The sequence below is a fragment of the Branchiostoma lanceolatum genome, chromosome 8 (genome assembly GCF_035083965.1).
Source record: "Branchiostoma lanceolatum isolate klBraLanc5 chromosome 8, klBraLanc5.hap2, whole genome shotgun sequence".
NCBI classification, from domain to species: domain Eukaryota; kingdom Metazoa; phylum Chordata; class Leptocardii; order Amphioxiformes; family Branchiostomatidae; genus Branchiostoma; species Branchiostoma lanceolatum.
In genome coordinates this window covers 12259638-12280841 of record NC_089729.1, presented here as the reverse complement: position 1 = coordinate 12280841, position 21204 = coordinate 12259638, and the positions used below count along the sequence as shown (strand labels likewise).

General features: G+C 41.5%; 2 protein-coding genes across 3 annotated transcripts; both read left to right on the top strand.

The window, feature by feature from the left end:
- The first annotated feature begins 3744 nt into the window (after positions 1-3744).
- Positions 3745-20118, top strand: LOC136439506 (P-selectin-like). Of its 2 annotated transcripts, XM_066434923.1 has the most exons (5): positions 3745-4012; positions 8666-8733; positions 9122-9207; positions 17721-17906; positions 18673-20118. In XM_066434923.1, exons 2-5 carry the CDS (start codon positions 8729-8731, stop codon positions 18849-18851), a joined length of 456 nt encoding a protein of 151 aa, XP_066291020.1. In that variant the 5' UTR covers positions 3745-4012; positions 8666-8728; the 3' UTR covers positions 18852-20118. The 2 variants fall into 2 exon arrangements, 1 of the variants encoding a protein (XP_066291020.1); XR_010756544.1 differs by lacking the exons at positions 3745-4012; positions 17721-17906; positions 18673-20118 and adding an exon at positions 9506-9958 and having other exon boundaries at positions 8258-8733.
- Positions 12030-17023, top strand: LOC136439504 (uncharacterized). The gene is made up of 2 exons (XM_066434921.1): positions 12030-15696; positions 15730-17023. The coding sequence occupies exons 1-2, from the start codon at positions 15394-15396 to the stop codon at positions 16507-16509; spliced, it is 1083 nt and encodes a 360-aa protein (XP_066291018.1). The 5' UTR covers positions 12030-15393; the 3' UTR covers positions 16510-17023.
- Positions 20119-21204: the final 1086 nt, after the last annotated feature.

Genomic DNA, 21204 nt, shown 5'->3' with positions numbered 1-21204 from the left:
CTCCGGCTGGGGACTGCGGATGTATGTCGTGTTGGGGTTCCGGGCATTCGCCAAATACACCGGGTTATAGTTTGGTGTATTTTGCCCGCGAATCTGGTCAGAGTTCAGGGCTGCCCCCGTGTACATCGTATCTGAATTCTGGGCGTTTTGTATCGGATTTGAGTAAAGTACACTGGGGCCAGGTCGAATGTTAGCTATGCTACCGGCATCCCCAACAAAGGATACAGTTTCGGCAGCATTCGTTGGTGAGACGGCAGATGTATGTGTGACACCATCACTGCTGCTCGAAACCATTTCCCTCTCTTGAAATGATTCATACACTTGAGTTATCTCTGAATTTGTCGCGTATGCAGAAGCACACGATTCCGTATCAGCACCACCTGGGTCGGTTGTAGCGGTTACAGCACTTTCTTCTAGAACATTTCCATCCTTGTTGTCATCGTCGTCATCTTCTCTATGCGAGACTGTTACGACAGAGGGCATAGTGGACGGATTGCCACCACTGTCAGGTTGACCAACGCCCTGTTCTCCAGTTTCTGTATGCACACGCGCTAGCGTCGCTTCGTCTTTCTGGACACCGGTAATGGATACCGCTGGTGCGACGTCGCCGTTGTCTGGCAATATCTGCAGACATGGAAATAAGGTAATCAGTAAAACTTAAGCGACGTTTGTCCTTGGTGCTGAATGTATGGTTCTTTCGGTGCTTTTTTTGTCATTGGCGTTTTCAATAATTTGAACGAAATTATCTGGCGGTTATGTCGGACCACACTGACTTATATGGATAACATCCGCGCACGGATGATTATTTTGGATTTCGCAAAACGGCAAGACGCGCAGCTCACGTCAAAAGTTATACGACGTTTTAGCAATCGTCAATCCTAAAACTGGCCACGCACCAATCAACAACAACATCCAACTATGTATATGTGAAGCAAGCAACGTGTGGAATGTAATAATGTGTCTCAGCTGCCACAGATTGCAAGGAGGGATCCAATCACTACCTGAAGCCGTTCCAGCCATACAAAAAGACCAGCATATAGATATGCTTGCGGAATGTACTGATATGTCTGGGTGCCTAATATTACATTTATGCATGCTAGGGTTAGTCAGTGCCCTACTTATACTCGTAGGATCTTGTATTGTTGTGTCTGAAGTCATTTCAAGTCTTACCAATTCATAGATACAAAAAGAATACATGACATGTGTTGGGCTTAAAACAAACAGATTTCTACACATGGACATTAAGGGGAACAAAAGGGAACAAAAAGTCATACAATTTGTTGTCAAAAGTCAAAACTGAAATGTGGTATTCGATACTGAAGTAACGAGTTTTTACCTTCGACCAGATATTGATTTGTGAATCAGTTTATCTTTCAATCTCTCATGCTATAGATTGATAGATTTACCCTGTTGTGCCAGAGGAAGAGGTGACAAGCAAGCCACATGTAGATTCTCACAGTGTAAAACCACAATGAATATAGGAGTTTTCTTGCACCCAACCAAGCTCTTCTTACCTGCCATAGTTTTAGTGCATTTGCTACCTTTTTCAGGGCTGGAAGGACTGGGGATATTTCTCGACGCTACTTAGATTGTGTTTGAGAAAGATCCAATGTTCCTGATGGTTTTACATTGTGGCATCTTCATGCAACTATTCACGGAAGAATATAATGCTTATTTCTTTTTTTAAGATGGAAGGATGTAGCGTTGTCCTCAGTTGAAATATCAGGACTGGTGATCCTTTTAAAGAAAACATTTACAGATTCGGTACTCACATTGCATCGAGTTGGCTTCTGCTCGGAGTCCATTTCGTCATCAGAATCGACCTCGATAGAACACGTAAGGAAATATTTGTTGGCTATAAGTGTGTGAACAGTTTTAGAGCTGAATCGGTGAAGATGGAGATCTGAATTGAAGTACCAGGTCAATCTGAGAAGAGCTATCTAACTGCACTGCTGTCTGCTATCCGTTGAATAAGAATACATTTCTGATCTTTTATTCATCATGTGGGTGGGACATGCTTTTTCTTCGGGAGGTGGTAGTACTGACTCGACACACACACACACACACACACACACACACACACACACACACACACACTCACACACACATACACACACACACATATATATACACACACACACACAGAAACACGCACACACTAACACACACGCACGCACACACACACACACACACACACACACACGTACCAATATATATACACACAAACACACACAAACACACACGCGCACGCACACGCATAAGCGCGCGCGCACACACACACACATTTTTACACACACACACACAAACACACACACAAACGCACACACGCACACAAACACACAAACAAACGCACACACACAAACACACACACACACACACAAACACACTCAAACACAAACATACATTCACTGCATTCCATTTTTTAAATTTGTAAGACTTTTGTTGACTTTTCATTGCCATGTGTAGATATCTGACGTTGTCTTTTTGGTGATTACGGATTCGTACCATGCATTTGAAATTACCTCAGCCAGGGCAATACATGCCACGAATTTCTAAGTAGCCCACGCATTGCAACTGAGGCACCCAGACATATCAGTACATTCCACAAGCATATCTATATGTTGGTATTTTCGTATGACTGTTACAGGCTTTTTGGTCCTGATTGCATCGGTACTCTCTGTTATCAGTGGAAACTGAGGAAGAGAAAAATGATTACATTCCACAAGCTTTCTCACATGTTGCCTGTTAGCAGTTTCACATATTCATGGTATGTAAACAGTTTTCGGAATGGACGATTGAAATAACTAGCCTCCAGCAGGCGTTCCTACGGGGGAAGGATAGTAGAATTCGGCAAAAGGGAATAATTGACCAGAAAAGTCAGGAAATGGGAGCAAAGCATTAGCCAGCGTAGTCAGTCTGGTAGAGACTATGAAATAAACTCATATGGCGTTCCACATGGGCTGCCCGTCTTGCTGTTTTACAAAATGCTACCACTAATCCGTACCGAACGAACTAACGAGCAGAAAATTAAAGCCACGGACCTGGAAAGATTCTACTGGTGGAACCAGTCACTGCTAATTCAGTAACTTAAATGCTGTTGTTTATTGAAATTTCGCAAGGCCTGCTAAGCCTTCACGATTATACTTTCTGTTAGACTATTATTGCTTAAACCAAGGACATTGCATAGTGTCCTCGCTTAAACTGATTTGGGATTAATTTTCAACAAAGTTTTGTCCGGGTGTTTGCGTACTCTCCAAGCAGAGGTTTTTGATGTGATTTTAGGCATTTTTGTCGGTCTTTCTATTTTGTCCAGTTTTCTTTTTGTCACCAGACCAAAGAAAACCAAACAAAATAGAAAGCTCGACAAGACACCTAAAATCACGTCAAAATCCAGCCCGAGCCAAACCTCTGCTTGGAGAGAAGTGTTTGCGGTTGACGGGGCTTTCAGCTTGACGTTTGCGGCCTTAATTGGGAAGACTTTCTCACCCGGTTGCACAATGCTCAAAAGCATGTCTGTTTTAACATGAAAAGGTTATTATCTAAAAATGAGAAAGTGCTACCGCCTTTCAAAGTCTGTGGGGATGGTAAACAGTACTAATAACCAGTTAGGACCAGTATAAACTAAACTTTTTGAATAAGTTTTTACCATTTTCTACCCCCGGTTGCACACGTAGACGGGTAGAATGGGGCTTGGCAGTTGCACGGCCTTAGTTGGGTACACTTTCTCACTCGGTTGCACAATGCTCGATAAACGTGAGGTCAACGTATGACCCCACTGGTCGCTTTAGTCGATCAGAAGACCCCCATTAGCTTTTCAGAATTATCGATACATCTTTTTTATGGCACAAACGTAGTAACTCGTAAATACACTGTATAATGAGAGACATTGTGGTTTCATCCGTTGGTTATCTGCGAACAAAGACACCCCCTGAAGCGTCTGATGTTGTTGCTACATATGGACAGCCTGCGGTACAACTCCGTGGCCTTGGAAAACTGACAGGATGTCAACACGGTAACGCACAGATCTAGAATAGCACTTACAGTAGGTCCCCTCCCCACTGTGGTGGCGACCAAACTTGTGTGATTCTCTAGTTTATAATTGGAATGTAATGCAAGGCGTAAAAGTATGATTTAAAAGACAAGATAATATCCAAAACGTAACTTGAATTCGTTTGTTATGTAGTAGTATGAAATTCGCTGTGCACTCTGGGGATCTTTTGTCACGAACCCGTCGCTCAGCCGTCGTAACCTCTAGTGGAAATGAGGTGTCAGCTACTAGATAGCGCTCCAAGTCTCAACCGTAAACATTACTGCGTTTGAAGATCTTTGAAATACATAGTTGCCCGAATATGGAAGTTATGGGCGGTTAAGAAATTGATGAATATGTTTACAGCCCAGACAAAGCTGCTGTCCGTGACGTAAGATGTTAAGCGCAGAGGATGATGGGAAGGGACATTAGCCCAACCTGTTGGACTACTGCAAGTGGCAAACAGCCAAAATCTTGTCGCCTCGCCGTGAAAAATAATACTGTAAATCATCAACTTTTAGCCGTTGATAAAAGAAATGAGCGGAAGTAGAGGTTAGCATGTTAAAAGGGACCACGTGGCAGTGTTCCTAAGTGCTGGAAAGTGCACTTGGACTTTTAGTTTGTTTTCCTAGGTGTATCATCAATAGAAATGCGAATTGAAGCCACTCAAATTTTTTAACTTAACAGTAATGCATTCAAGCAATGGAGTATTTACAATTCTTATCAGTATCTATGAGAAAGTTGGAAAAAGAACAGAGAGGCGTACAATGTTCGCTTTTCGAAGAGGTCAGTTATCCTCATTTACTTTGTAAAGACCCCCTTTGTCATAACCTTCTTAAACCTTCAGGATATTCCTGAACTTCACTTGTCACTAGATTTAAAACTTTAAAAAAAGTGAATGTCAATTTTCCTCTATCAAGAGGTAAATTCTATTATTGATTAATCCATAATCTTGTTAAAACTCATCCAGCTCGAGCTCCTGAGTATCCATGCCAGTGCTCCTTGGTCTGGACAACACAAACGTCATAATCGTTTTCTCGGTAAAGGAAACATGGCATCATGTGATGCCTATCAGACATATTGTCCATGCTCATTGAAGTAAGCCGAACTGCTGAATATTCATGACAGCGTGAATGGAACCATAATTATATATGAATATGTATGAGCGAGGGAATCCCCCGAAAAAGTTTTGCCATGTATGTGTGTTTGCCAGCTTGACATTTAGCGCATTAATTTGGGAGACTTATTTATTCACTCGGTTGCACACAGGTTGAAAGAGTGTCTTCTTAAATGTGCAAAGATCATTATCTCAAAATTGTTTTATGACTTTTAAAACGTGTACAGTGTAGGTAAGAAGTACTGGCATTAGACAGAACTTTTGTTTACCATTTTCTACCCCAGTGCACACGTAAACTGGCAATGGGTAGCTTGGCAGTTGCAGCAATAATTGAGCTAATCTTCCCACTCGGTTGCACAATGCTCGATACAGGCTTGACTACACGTGAGGTCAACTTATGTACCCCTCCCCCACTGGTCGCCCTAGTCAATCAGAATACCTCCATTTCTTCCCAAATCATGGTTACATAATATAGCACCAAAGTAGTGATTCCTACTGAAATGCAAATGTGCTGTATCATGAGGTATATTGTTGTCTCATACGTCGGTTGTTTGCCAAAATCAAGACTCACAAACACAAGAGGCCGCGTTCATTGTTGTCACATATAGATGACCCGGGGTACAGCCATGTGGCCTTGAACAGAAGAAGGCTGATAAGAAGATGTCGCGTGGATCTAGAATAGCACTTATGCCCCCTTTCCACAAGATGGCGACCAGAATTGTGTGATGTCTAACTTCACAATTGGAATGTAACGTACGACGTGAACGTATGGTTTAAAGGACAAAACAATATCCAAAACGTAACATGAATTCGTTCTTTTTCGAATAGTATAAAATTCGTTGAGCTCTGTCAGATCTTTGGTCGCTCGGTGGTAGTAGCCTCCGGTGTAAAGGAGGCGTTAGCTACTAGATATCAGTCATACGTATCAATTATGGCATTTCAAAAACATAGTTACGAGTGTGTGAACGTTATGGGTGGTTTAGAATTTGATGAAGATGTTTACAGCCCAGACAAAGCTGCTACCTATGACGTGACATGTCAAGCGCAGAGGATGATGGGGAGGCACATTAGCCCAACCTGTTGGACTACTGCAAGTGGCAAACAGCCAAAAGTCTCGCCATGAAAGATAATACTGTAGATCATCAACTTTTAGCCGTTGATAAAAGAAATGAGTGGAAGTAGAGGTTAGCATGTTAAAAGGGACCACGTGGCAGTGCTTGAAAGTGCACTTGGACTTTTAGTTTGTTTTCCTAGGTGTATCATCAATAGAAATGCGAATTGAAGCCACTCAAATTTTGAACTTAACAGTAATACATTCAAGCAATGGAGTATTTACAATTCTTATCAGTATCTATGAGAAAATTAGAAAAAGAACAGTGATGCGTACAATGTTTGCTTTTCTACCAGACAACGATCACTTTATGTTTTACCAATGTCAAAGCAGTACTTGTCTGATATTTCTGCATCCTGAAACCTTCTGTAGGATAGAGCTTGTCAATCACGATTGGGAGGGGGGGGGGGCATTACGGGTCAGGATTCTAGAAACTTACTGATACCTTTCTCTGTCACTCAAAACGTTGGCCACTATGATCTTAATTATTTTCAGTGTATTTTGGAGGAGAACAACGTCATCAATGTGATTTTATTTAACAGAGTCTCAACTTGGTTCAGAGTCTCAACTTGGTTAACAAGAACGATTGAAATAATCCTCTAGATACCATTTGTAAAGGTCAAAACAATGGAACTGGAGTTGTTGTGTGTGAAAAAGGCCAAAATAAGGTACATTGTACTATAAGTGGTTCATGGAAAGCAGGTGTTCTGCCAGTCGGTGGATCCCATCGTATTGTCTTAAGAAATTATTTTTAAACCTCCTATTGGAATAAAAAAGAAGCCGAAATCTCATAATACAGAGCTAAAACCTTATTCACAAGGTACATTGTACCATACTTGGTTTCCATAAAAAGGAGCATTCTACCATAGTGAATGGCTTGGCAAAGCAAGCATCTTTAAACCTCCTAAGTTGAAAAAAAGAGGCTGAAAGCTATTCCTTTCTGATTTTAAACTCAAGATTGTGCAATCACAAGGGGAACGAACTTCAAAAAGTTCATTCCCCTTGTGCAATCACAAGGGGAACGAACTTCAAAAAGTTCATTCCCCTTGTGATTGCACAATCTTGAGCCTGTGTTGCGTCAGGCCGATCGGACAACTTTTCCGTCATGAATATTCATGAATGAAATCTAAAGGTCAGCAATGAATATTCATAAGTAACATCACTCGGGTAAACCAAGAAGGTTATACCCTATTGGACAAGCATGGATAAGATAATCCCAGTATTTGACCATGTTTTATCCATAAGCAGGACAGTTGAGTTATCCTTATATTTGTGGTGAAGACCAATGTTTCACACCAGAGCAATAGCGTTTTATATAGCGTTTAGTTGTACTGGTAGAAGTTTAGTGTTCATTGTATTTTGCTCTCTATTGTGTGTAGCGGAAATGACGTCATTAACATCAAAACTAAGGCTTTATTCGTTGAAGACATGATGTGTAATCTTCGTGACGACCATCAAGTGATTTATCTAGTTGGTACTTGAACACGATTAGCAATGAGGATCGCCAAAACCGAGTCTCAAGACTTAATTACAACTGTGCATTTATACAGGTCAACACAAATAGAACTGGATTTGGTATAGATATAAAAGGGCCGAAACAAGAAAATCAGACCGATAGACGACTTTACCGACTTCATGCATATTCATGAATAAAATCTAAAGGTCATAAATGCATATTCATAACACCCCCCACCCCAACTCCACTAGAGACTGCATGCAAAAGCGCAGAGACCAAAGATTGGGCAGATCGCTTCACGAATTTTGAAGATAAAGAACTTGACCTGGCTAGAGTCTCTTACGCTTTGTGTTATTTGTTATATTCTAAACCATCCGTTCACATCATTCATCACATTCCAATTATCACATCAAGGGTCACACAAATCCAATTTTGGTCGCTACTTTGTCTCTAGTAGATAGGGGCTTAGTTCACCTCATAATCATGATCAAGCCAGCTAGGTTTGCCTAAAAGGTTTGTCACAAAGTGATATGTTTGATAAGCACGAACTGGTTTTCGTTGTAATGAATTGCCTAAAAAGTGTTACAAGATGAATATAGGATAGCTAAGTAATATTTGTTGTTCTTGTTGGTGTATACTGACTCGGTCGGTCCAAGGAAAACCTACTTGGTCGGTCGTCACCCTTCTGATGGTACCACCTTTGCCCTGCATTGCGTGAGAGAGACGACAAAAACAACGTACCCCAAAAAACAGACCCACCCATGAAAAAGTTCGGGGACTTTACCGTGACCATGAATATTCATGAAAACGTCAGGATTCTCATGAATATTCACAACCAGAAGTCAATTGAATGAACGTGAACAATAGCAGTCTTTATATTTAGATATGATATCATGCTTCCTTTACCAAGAACCCAATTATCTTTGTCAAAAAGACTATAATAATAACCAACAGGTGTGTTACGCCTCAGTCTGACTCCACTGCTACTGAAAACGTGTTGTCCAAGTGCGCACCAACATGAGGTGAGATGCCATGCAGTACATAGAATGATTAAGTAAAACTGTCAAATATTTGGGGAGTGATAATTCGACTGGTGAGAGGTTGGGAAATATCCATATTGATTTGGCGGTATTTTTTTGAGGGGGGAAATAGCAACAAAAAGAGTAACGTAAAAATGTTTATGCTACGGTACTTTTTGCTACGGACAATAACAGCAGTATGTATGGTTATAACTTAAACTGAATTGAATGTTCTGTTAGATTTTCAGTCGTCAATAGTTTTGAAAAAAAGCAATTATTGAAAATGTATCGAGCACAAACGTTTTGTGTTGCGTTACATATCATATAACGTTACGCGATGCGTTTGTAGCTTTGTTTTAATTCTGACAATCCGCGTTGTTTCCACCTCCAGGACTTTGTTGGTTGTACTGCTTGTTTGCGCCCTCGTCTGGGAGTCAGAGGCATGGTTCCGTCGTCGTCGTCGACGTACCTCCTCAAGTAAGCGATGTAACCATGTGGCATTTGGAATTTTGAATTAGATTAATTTTTGGTAAAATCAGCCTTGTGGACATTGTCTAAATTGAGCTGAATAAGTGTGCTAGCTTTGGTGCAACGTTGCCTCTAGGTACATATAAGGCATAGCTGGAATCATACATAATTATGAACACTATAGAATTAAAAAGCTGACAGCTATCAAGTTAAGCAGAATTTCGGTAACTTACATGTAGCTTGAAGCAGCCTAACGCAATCTTATGTTTTCTACTATGTGGTTTTTTTTTTTCAATTCTACATTAAGACTGTAGCTCCCCACCCAGCGGGGCGGGCGTGAGCCGTTGGAGCTGCAACTGGCCATTCCAAAACGGAGAGACCTGCAATTTCCGTTGCAGGAGTGGCTACACTTATGTGAGCGGCAGCGCCGTTAGGACGTGCAACAACGGGGCGTGGAGCGGATCTAACTACGTTTGCGAACAACAACAACGAAGTACGTTCACTTAGTTCAATGTCGTTTTATATATCTTTTATTTTCGGCATAACATAGACTTAATGTATGGGGAGAACGTTTTCTGTGATAACAGTCTGTTGCAAAAGAGGATTCTGGATATAGGCCGCTTCCAGAAGATACTGTGAACAGTACACAGTGAAAGTAAATGACTAGCTATAGCTCAAACAACTTGATGGTAACCTGCTAAATCAACGTAATGGTAACGGTACCGGTATTAAACTTGTTGTAGTCAGGGGAACTGTAAAAGTAATCTCTGCCATGTGGTTGGTACTGACCAAAATCTATGCTTGACAGCTTGTGGTTATAAATTTCCTAATTTAGTTTTGATCCTGTCAGACTTCTGGGGACAAGTATTATGAGAGATATTATGGTCCCATGCGTCGGTTGTTTGCCAAAATCAAGACTCACAAACACAAGAGGCCGCGTTCGTTGTTGTCGCATACAGATGACCCGGGGTACAGCCCCGTGGTCTTGAACGTAAGTTGGTTGATATTATTAAAGAAGATGTCACACAGATCTAGAATAGCACTTATGCCCCCTTTCCACAAGATGGCGACCAGAATTGTGTGATGTCTATCTTCACAATTGGAATGTAACGTAAGACGCGAAGGTATGGTTTAAAGGACAAAACAATATCCAAAACGTAACATGAATTCGTTCTTTTTCGAATAGTATAAAATTCGTTGAGCTCTGTCAGATCTTTGGCCGCTCGGTGGTAGTAGCCTCCGGTGTAAAGGAGGCGTTAGCTACTAGATATCAGTCATACGTATCAATTATGGCATTTTAAAAACATAGTTACGAGTGTGTGAACGTTATGGGTGGTTTAGAACTCGATGAAGATGTTTACAGCCCAGACAAAGCTGCTACCTATGACGTGACATGTCAAGCGCAGAGGATGATGGGGAGGCACATTAGCCCAACCTGTTGGACTACTGCAAGTGGCAAACAGCCAAGAGTCTCGCCATGAAAGATAATACTGTAGATCATCAACTTTTAGCCGTTGATAAAAGAAATGAGGGGAAGTAGAGGTTAGCATGTTAAAAGGGACCATGTGGCAGTTTTCTTACGTGTTCGAAAGTGCACTTGGAATTTTAGTTTGTTTTAATGCATTCAAGCAATGATGGGAAGTCATATTTACCATTCGTATGAGTATCTATTAGAAAAAAAAGAAGAAAAAAAGACTAGAGATGTGTACAGTGTTTGCTTTTCGAAAAGGTCAGTTATCCTCATTTACTTTTGTAAAGACCCCCTTTGTCATAACCTTCTTGAACCTTCAGGATATTCACGAACTTCACTTCTTACTAGATTTAAAACATAAACAAAGTGAATGTCAATTTTCCTCTATCAAGAGGTAAATTCTATTATTAAATAATCCATAATCTTGTTAAAACTCGACCAGCTCGAGCTTCTGAGTATTCATGCCAGTGCGTCTTGGTCTGGACAATACAAACGTCATAATCGTTTTCTCGGTAGAGGAAACATGGCATCATGTGATGCCTATCAGACATATTGTCCATGCTCATTGAAGTAAGCCGAACTGCTGAATATTCATGACAGCATGAATGGAACCATTGTTATATATGAATATGTATGAGCGAGGGAATCCCCCGAAAGGTTTTGCCAGGTGTTTGTGTTTGCCAGCTTGACATTTAGCGCCTTAATTTGGGAGACTTATTTATTCACTCGGTTGCACAAAGATTGAAAGATCTTCTTAAATGTGAAAAGATCATTATCTCAAAATTGTTTTATGACTTTTAAAACGTGTACAGTATAGGTAACAAGTGCTGGCCTTAGATATAACTTTTGTTTACAATTTCCTACCCCAGTGCACACGTAAACTGGCAATGGGTTACTTGGCAGTTGCAGCCATAATTGGGCAAACTTTCTCACTCGGTTGCACAATGCTCGATACAGGCTTGACTACACGTGAGGTCAACTTATGTACCCCTCCCCCACTGGTCGCCCTAGTCAATCAGAATACCTCCATTTTCTTCCCAAATCATGGTTACATATAGTTCTTATTATCATTATTGTTATAACATGTAAATGTACTGTGTCATGAGAGACATTATGGTCTCATACGTCGGTTGCCAATGAAGACACACATACACTAGAATCGGTGTTTGTTGTTGTTGCGTAAAGATAACCTGGGGTAGAGCCCCGTGGCCTTGGGGCTGTTAACAGGGTGTCACACAAATCACACTTGCCCCCTTTCTACCAGACGACGATCACTTTATGTTTTACCAATGTCAAAGCAATACTTGTCTGATATTTCTGCATCCTATGTATTCGAATTCAAGAAACTGTAGTAGTATCTGTATCTATCTGTATCTATATAGCCGGTATAACCGCCATCAGGCGTAACACACCAGCTTCGCAGGCACGCGGCGCGGCAGCAGCTGGTCATATTACACCGAACGGTCTGTTACACCTAGTCTTTGCATATCTGACTGCAACCGTTCTTTAAAGCTACTTAGTGATGAAGCTCCTACAGTACTTGATGACAACGAGTTCCATTCTACTATGGTTCTCGGGAAATACGAATTTTTGAACACGTCAATCCTTGGCTGATAACTCTGGTACTTAAAAGCATGACTATTTCTGGTCCTCTTCTGAGCTGGCATTAGATACTTATCAGTCGGTACGTCCACAAGTTTATTAGTCATCTTGTACATCATGCAAAGTCTGGACATTGTTCTCCTGTCCTCAAGTGACATCCATTGCAGGTCTGCTTTCATTTTTGTTACACTGGCGCCCCTTTCATAGTTGTTCGTGCAGAATCTGGCAGCTTGGTTCTGCACCCTCTCGAGTTTATCTATATCCTTCTTTGTGTATGGATCCCAAACTGTTGCAGCATATTCAAGGTTTGGTCTTACTAGAGACGTGTATGCAAGTGATTTTACCTTTGCTGGGCATGCCCACAAATTACGTTTGATCACTCCCAATGTCTGTTTAGCCTTAGTTGTTACTTTGTTGATATGGGTGTTCCACTTTAGCCCCGTTGTTAATGTAACGCCTAGGTACGGGTGGCTCTTTGCTGTTGCTAGAGCCTGTCCACAGAACTGGTAGGTGGTTACAATTGGGTTTCGTTTGTTTGTTATATGCATGATGTAACATTTTTCCGGATTAAACTGCATTAGCCATCTGCTTTGCCATTCTTCGAGTGTGTTCAAATCTTCTTGCAAAAGCTGTGAATCACTCTGTGTGGACAACTCTATATATAACAGGCAGTCATCGGCAAATAACCTAACATTTGAATCAAGCTGGTCTGGTAAGTCATTTATGTACAGGAGGAAGAGTAACGGTCCCAGAACAGTTCCCTGTGGTACGCCTGACGCAACTCTAACTGGAGCTGAGGCCTTGCCTTCTACCACTACCGTCTGTTCCCTATTGGTCAAGAAAGCCTTCAACCAATTTAGTGTGGTGCCTTGAATTCCGTAGTGCTCTAGTTTAGTGATGAGTCTGCTATGTGGGACTTTATCGAAAGCTTTAGTAAAATCAAGAATTGCTAGATCTACCTGTTTTTTACTGTTCAGTGCGCCAGCTATGTCGTGAGCTGTCAATATAAGCTGTGTTTCTGTGGATCGCTTTGCTCTGAATCCATGTTGGTAGTCAGTCAATATGTTGAAACTTTCTAAGTGTTTCATGACATGACTATGGATAATGTGTTCAAGTAGTTTGCAGGATATACAGGTCAGTGATACAGGTCGGTAGTTGCCGGGGACAGCTCTATCTCCCTTTTTAAAAATGGCACATATATTTGCATCCCTCCAGTCTTTGGGAATTTCTCCTGTGTCTAACGAGTGTTGGAAAATATTGGTTAACACAGATGCTATTTCGGTGGCTGTCATTTTGAGGAACCAAGGAGGTATTTGGTCTGGACCAGATGCTTTAGATGGATTGAGACCTTGGAGCATTTTTTCGACACCATTAGGGGAAATCACTATGTGTTCCATGGGAGGGGTACAGGGCTGTCCGAGAGTTGGCATGTTTGTTGTGTCTTCCTCTGTGAACACACTTTTAAACTGTGAACTGAGTGCCTCTGCTTTTTTCTCGCTATCACTGACAATGGAATTACCAATCTTTAGAGGGGCTACGCCGACAAGGTCTCTTCTTAGGCCTTTTATGTATGACCAGAATGTTTTGGGTTTGTCAATTATGGCTTCCCCCAGTATGTCTGCCACATATTTTGAATGTGCTGCTCTTATGCTTTTCTGTACGCCCTTCTTAACTCTCTTGTATTTGTTCATGTCTTCCTCTCGCCCTGTTCTCTTAGCTTTGTTGTAAAGACGTTGTTTCTTACGACAATGCCTTCTTAGGTTTCTGTTGAACCAAGGCAGGTTGTATCTGCTTGATGTTGTTTTACTAGGGATGTGCAAGTTCATCGTGTGCTTTATTTTGTCTTTAAAATCATCCCACTTCTGTGTCACGGACATATCCTCGGTTCGTTTGTTAAAGTTCGTTGCATAATCACTTAGGTCACTCTTGATGGCCGGTTCATCAGCTTTAGTTCGAATGTACACTTTTCTCTTGGGTTTCCTGTTTTGTTTGGGTGCAAGGTTGACATCCACCAATACCATGTCGTGGTCACTTATTCCAGGAACTACTGTGGTCTTTTCGATTATGTTTGGGTTATTAACTAAGACCAGGTCCAAGAGATTACCATTCCTAGTGGGCTCTTGAACTGTTTGGAATAACCCATGGTTATCCACTAAGTGCAGTAGCTTCTGTGCCTGTCCTGAATTGCTCTGAGTGTTATCTGTAGTGCTAGCATCCCAATTTATACCAGGTGTGTTAAAGTCTCCAAGGATGATCACGTTGTCAGAGTTAATTTTAGGTCCCATCTTACTTATGGACTTGTCCAGTTCATCCAGGCTATTGCCCTGGTCCGATGGAGGTCTATAGTATGTACCAATCATTAGTGGTTTCTTTCCTGCTAGTTGAGTCTGTGTCCAAATGATCTCACAGTCTGTGTCTAGATCTGGCCTGTGTGTGACAATCAAATCATCCCTGTTAACCTGGAATACACCACCTCCAGGGCCAGTCTGTCTATCTTTACGGTGAGCTATGTAGTTGTCAGGGAATATCTCACTGCTTGCTATGTCTTGATTGAGCCATGACTCTGTGCCTGCTATTATATCTGGTTTGTACGTGTCAATTACAGTCGCCAGTTCGGCTTTTTTGTTTCGAATACTCTGGCAGTTTACCAGTAAGAGTTTACCATTGGTCTTTTTGAAACCACGACCCCTCATATTTGGGTTACCCTGCTTAGATCTAAGTGGAGTGGATGTAGCAACCGGGGAGTCATCTGTCAAGCTTGCACTAGAGCTCAGTGTATCAAATGAGTTTACTGAATGAAAAGTATCATCAGTTATGTCAAACATAGCTGATGCAAAGTTTGGTATGCCACAGTCACAGCAAATCCACGAGTATGATTGGTGTGTTTCTAATGCAGTATACACCTGAGAACATAGCTCAATGCAGTCTTTATGATACCATTTACCGCAGCCGTCACAACAAATTGCAGTATGGGTATGTTGTACAGCTTTGTTACAGCTCCCGCAGGGAAACTTTGGCGGTCTAGGCCCAGGATTTATCTCGACATCTCCACTTAGAAGCAAAATCATAATCAATGATAACTTTGTACTATCATTGTGCATCATTATTTTCTTGTGACCGAAATGAGTCCCATTCACCCCACTGTGCTTAATCATAAAGGCAAACGTAGCCCAGTCAGAGGTGCAGTCAGTTCTGAAGTCGCATGTGACATGTACGTCCTTTATCTCGTGTTTGTCTATTGGCTGTGCTCCTGGCTGAGCCTTGCCAAGCATCAGACAAAGGGCCAGGAAAATGCAAGTGTAATGGAGTTCCATTTTGTTATTGAAAAATTATCACCCACACAGACGTATGCCACACAGGTTTCTACCACACTAGCTGTACCAACACAACAGGTTTACACCACACAGGTTGTACCAACACAACAGGTTTACACCACACAGGTTGTACCAACACAACAGGTTTACACCACACTGATTTCCGCCACACTGGCTGTACCAACACAACAGGTTTACACCACACAGGTTCCCGCCACACTGGCTGTACCACCACCTGTTTACTTTACACAGGTATCCGCCACACTGGCTGTACCACCACCTGTTTACTTTACACAGGTTACCGCCTCACTGGCTGTACCACCACCTGTTTACTTTACACAGGTATCCGCCACACTGGCTGTACCACCACCTGTTTACTTTACACAGGTCTCCGCCTCACTGGCTGTATCACCACCTGTTTACTTTACACAGGTCTCGGCCTCACTGGCTGTATCACCACCTGTTTACTTTACACAGGTATCCGCCTCACTGGCTGTATCACCACCTGTTTACTTTACACAGGTCTCCGCCTCACTGGCTGTATCACCACCTGTTTACTTTACACAGGTCTCCGCCTCACTGGCTGTACCACCACCTGTTTACTTTACACAGGTATCCGCCTCACTGGCTGTACCACCACCGGTTTACAATACACAGATTTCCACCACGCAGGTTTCCGCCACACAGGCTACACCACACAGGTATCCGCCACACTGGCTATACCACCACACAGGTTTACAGTACACAGGTTTACACCACACAGGGTTACACCACACAGGGTTACACCACACCGGGTTACACTACACAGAATCTACCGTATACCGCGGCCGCTGGCACGCAGTTTCCACCAAGCAGTTTTCTACCACACAAGTTTACACCACAAAATCAGAACAAACAACGTATGAAATCCAATTAAGTAGGTAAGCTATCAGAGTAGATGTAATTCGGTACAAATATCGTCCTACAAAACATGAAATCACTCACTCGCCCTCCCCACTCTGCATCAGATTCATATGCAAATGACTACAGTTGGCCGGGACGCGCCGCCGACATGTTTGAATTCATTCAGAATCCACAAATATAGGTGCAAAAAATTGATAACAACTATCTGTACGTGATATATAAGTTGTCCAAGTTCCCTGGCAGACCATATAATAATGATACGTCTTCAAATGGAATTCGTACCTAAAGTTGCCCTCCCTACTTTAGAGTCGTCGCCCTCCCCACATCTACGTGTCGGTTACAAAACAGTCAGGAAATTGGTTCAAAATCTAAATAAGCCAGCATTTACCAATATCACAGCTTCACAATACGTTTACGTATGACTTATGCCCTAAGTCAAAATGAAAAAGTCAAGGAAATTGGTACTTAGATACGTGAAAAAGAGAAATTTCTCGGGAGCACTCGTGTTTGCTGCCGCTTACCTCCGCGCCTGCGCACGAATAGTCAATGTCAGACATTTGTATCAATAATATGAAGCTCATGATTACCCCCAAAGACTTTCACGGGGAATCGATCATAGAAAAAAGGTTCTTCTTATAGAAGTGAGATGATAAGAACCGACTAAATATGCTTTAGGTTTTGAAAGTGCATTTCGTCGGTTATTATAATCTCACTATCTTAAAAGTTCTGATGCTTATGCTGGGGACTTGACTTTAGTCTGTGGTGTTGTTGTTTTGCAAATAAAATGGTAAAGGGAGGATCTTCTCGTGTGCCATCTCATTATAACAGTCATGTATAGCAAAAGAGACATAGAAACCAGGTCAAATTTGACATGACGTAACAATATGAACCACTTCGCAAAATATTCAAAGTCGAGCTCAACCATCCTCCAATGTATACTTACAGCATGTACAGTGTTTGTATTTTCAAAGTTAGTGTTTTCGTGTTGGCACCAATGTGATTTTATTCAACAGAGTCTCAACTTGGTTAACAAGAACGAGCTAGCTTTGGTGCAACGTTGCCTCTAGGTACATATAAGGCATAGCTGGAATCATACATAATTATGAACACCATAGAATTAAAAAGCTAACAGCTATCAAGTTAAGCAGAATTTCGATAACTTACATGTAGCTTGAAACAGCCTAACGCAATCTTATGGTTTCTACTGTTTTTTTTTTCAATTCTACATTAAGACTGTGGCTCCCCACCCAGCGGGGCGGGCGTGAGCCGTTGGAGCTGCAACTGGCCATTCCAAAACGGAGAGACCTGCAATTTCCGTTGCAGGAGTGGCTACACCTTTGTGAGCGGCAGCGCCGTTAGGACGTGCAACAACGGGGCGTGGAGCGGAGCTGCATACATTTGCGCACAACAACAACGAGGTACGTTCACTTAGTTCAATGTCGTTTTCTTAATCTTTTATTTTCGGCACAGCATATACTTAATGAATGGGGATAACTTTATCTGTCATAATTTCATAGTCTGTTGCAAGAGAGAACACTGGATATAGGCCGGTTCCAGAAGATACTGAGAACAGTACGCAGTGAACCTCCCAAATCAACGTAATGGTAACGGTACCGGTATTAAACTTGCTGTAGTCAGGGGAACTGTAAAAGTAATCTCTGCCATGTGGTTGGTACTGACCAAAATCTATGCTTGACAGCTTGTGGTTATAAATTTCCTAATTTAGATTTGATCCTGTCAGACTTCCGGGGACAAGTACACAGCAACAAAACAAGACACTAACCTCTAGAAGCATTTCTTTTTATAAACAATACATCTGATAAAAGATTGAAATCCAAAAACATCCTACTTTGACATTTTCAAAGCTTCAAACATAGCCCAAAATGTTGATTTCCACATACACAGCAACGAAGCAAGATATCTAGCTTTACAGGCGTTCATTTTATAGACCATACATAGGGTTACCTTTGACATTACCTTTGATAGGGGCTTTAGGCATAGCTGGAATCACACAGAATTATATGATCAGCATAGAATTAACGGACTTACAGCTATTAATGTTTGCAACATTTCCGCAACTTAGCTTGAAGCAGCCGTGAGTAATCCTATGTTGGTAATGACTCACAACAGGCACAGTTGAGATGTTTGAGTTTCTATCTTTTTTTTATTTTATTCCACATTAAGGTTGTAGTACCCCATTCAAGGGGAGGGGCGTGAGCCGTAGGGGCTGCTTCTGGCCTTACCGACATGGAGAGACCTGCACATTCAGTTGCAGGAGACGCTACACCTATGTGAGCGGCAGCTCTGTTAGGACGTGCAACAACGGGGCGTGGAGCGGAGCTGCCTTCCTTTGCCAAAGATAGAGGTACGTGCGATTAATTAGTTCAATGCAATTTTCTGCATTTCTCCTGCTTCTATTTTCGGTACAACATAGACTTAATGTATGGGGAGAAGTTCTTTTTTCATAGTTCTATAGTATGTTACAAGATACGATAAAAGAAACGAGGACTCCGGATAAAGTCCGGTTCCAGAAGATACTGTGAACAGTACACAGTGAAATTAAATGACTCGCTCAAACAATTCGGTGGTAACGATATTAAACGTACTCTTGTTTGGGGATGGCAAAACAAACTTGGTAATGTGGTTAGCCCAAAATCTATGTGTGTAGTTATAACTTTTCAAAGTTAGTCTTGATCATGCCTGGCTGCACCCTCAGAGTTGTGATTGCTTCATTCCACAAAGGCTGATATAGGTCCGCTTTTGAATCAGACAAGGGTCCAAATGTACCAGATATTTCCATGCAGTTTGCATACTTTCCAGTTTTTCCAGTTCCACAAATCCGTTTAGACAAAAGTGGATTCAAATGACTCAAACGTGCATTCAAACAGTTCTCTACTTAGAATAATTATATCCAACAGTAAGTAAAATATTTCAACCACTTTGATATATATTTACCCTTTATTCAGAAAGCGGCTGGCTTTTTGGTCGTAAGTAGTGCTTACACCGCAGTCAGCTGTGAGGACAACTGCGACAACAATACTGTTGAAGATAGCTGACCCCGGAGCGCCTGGAATCATAGAATGTAGAATGCAACTACTACAATATGTTTCGAGCTGTAGTGGATAATGTTAGTACTAGTGTTGGATTCAAAGGGGATATCTTGTGCTTCCATTTCATCTTGCTCAATATTTTGTTCAAATTGTTAGGGTGGTCTTTTGAATGCCCACCACTAACTATGTAGAATTTTTTTCAAATGAAAAAGCAGCCATTTAGTTGCAGATAGTAAGTAATATATAGTGGTATGTGCGTTTTCTACTTTGTAGTTTTGAAGCTTAATGCTCAAAGCAATTATTGTTCTGATATTGCTACATTCTATTTATTTGAGAAACTGCAGTAGTTAATGCTAGACTTTTGCATTAAAAAGATGTAGTCCGTGAACGTATGGGACTTTCAGATGGAATTGGTTGTAGCTAAATGTTATTTCCATAGAATTTGAGATAATAAGAACGGGCGTAGTAGAAATAAATGTAGAATAAGTGGAAGTAAAAACGCAGCAAGCTTTATAGCTACTCCTACTTGATATAAACTTCTCTGTACTGCTGTGGCCTTGCAAATAAATTGGTAACGAGAGACTCGTCTGATGTGCCATCTTTCACAACAGTATTAGTCAGTAATGTGTTGAAAAAGAGAAATAATGGGCAAGTCAAAGTTGTTACAACTGAAACAAGCATGGTATTTGAGTGCTACTAACATAATCACTGCTATGAGATATTATGTGACAATGCCAACCCCTTAGCAACATAATCAAAAGTCGAGGTCAGCCATTCTTCAATGTTTACTCAAAACAACATTGTTTGTTTTAAAGTAAGTGCACCTACCTTAGCAGGCAACATATTCTTTTTCAAAGTACCAGAAACAGTAATGATCCGTGTTCAGACAACCCGCATTTATTTCATTAGGAGTGAACGAGGCACGCGCTCATTCTCGTAAACAAGTATCTAATCGATCGACACAAAAGGTCGAGGGTCAAATAGTTTCGCCTCGTTGTCCTGTGGTTGCCTCAGGCGTAATTTTTGGTGACAATGATTAACTGCTGTCACACTGAAGTAGACCTAGGTCAGAGGGCAGGTAGTTTTCTGTCTGTGCCTGGTGGCGTAACAGCTGTTGTATGTTCATTCCACGCAGTGGCGTGGAAAGCATTTGTTTTGGTAGATAGCTGATAAATCTGTGGGTTTGGGAGATTTATACGTTTCTTTCAAGCTTTCGGATAAAATACGAAAAGTAGTCAGCAAAGTGTGACATGCAATTTTTCACACCTATGCATTTCAAAGTGAAATAGTACACCTTCCCCGATAGACAGAAGAGGTAAAAACTCGTACCTGAAGCGCGATGTATACACTCAGTTGACCATGGCCAATAAAATCCCAACGTGAATGGCTTTTACGAGTCAACAACCGAATTAGCAGGTGGTGTTGGTAGTCTTCAATCAGATCTTCCCGTGGCAAAATCATACTGCTGACAAAGACTGAGCCCATAAGCCTGACGGACGTACAGTCTTGGAGAGCAGTAACGAATTTCCCACCGTAAGATCCACCTTGAGAGAGCAGGTGTGGAAATATCGCTCACTACTGAACACAAGGTACACAATCCTCAAAGTTTGGCCCCAAAACATCGAGTACGAACTGTTCCATATTCAAACGCTATATAATGACAAAT

Bases quoted from the DNA above. Each gene is read 5' to 3' on its own strand.
- LOC136439506 (XM_066434923.1), top strand. The intron at 9,208-17,720 runs GTAAGCGATGTA...TTCTACATTAAG, and splicing joins TCGTCGACGTACCTCCTCAA to ACTGTGGCTCCCCACCCAGC. The intron at 17,907-18,672 runs GTACGTTCACTT...TTCCACATTAAG, and splicing joins TTGCGCACAACAACAACGAG to GTTGTAGTACCCCATTCAAG.
- LOC136439504 (XM_066434921.1), top strand. From the start codon at position 15,394: ATGAGTCCCATTCACCCCACTGTGCTTAATCATAAAGGCAAACGTAGC. The intron at 15,697-15,729 runs GTTTACACCACA...CCAACACAACAG, and splicing joins AGGTTGTACCAACACAACAG to GTTTACACCACACTGATTTC.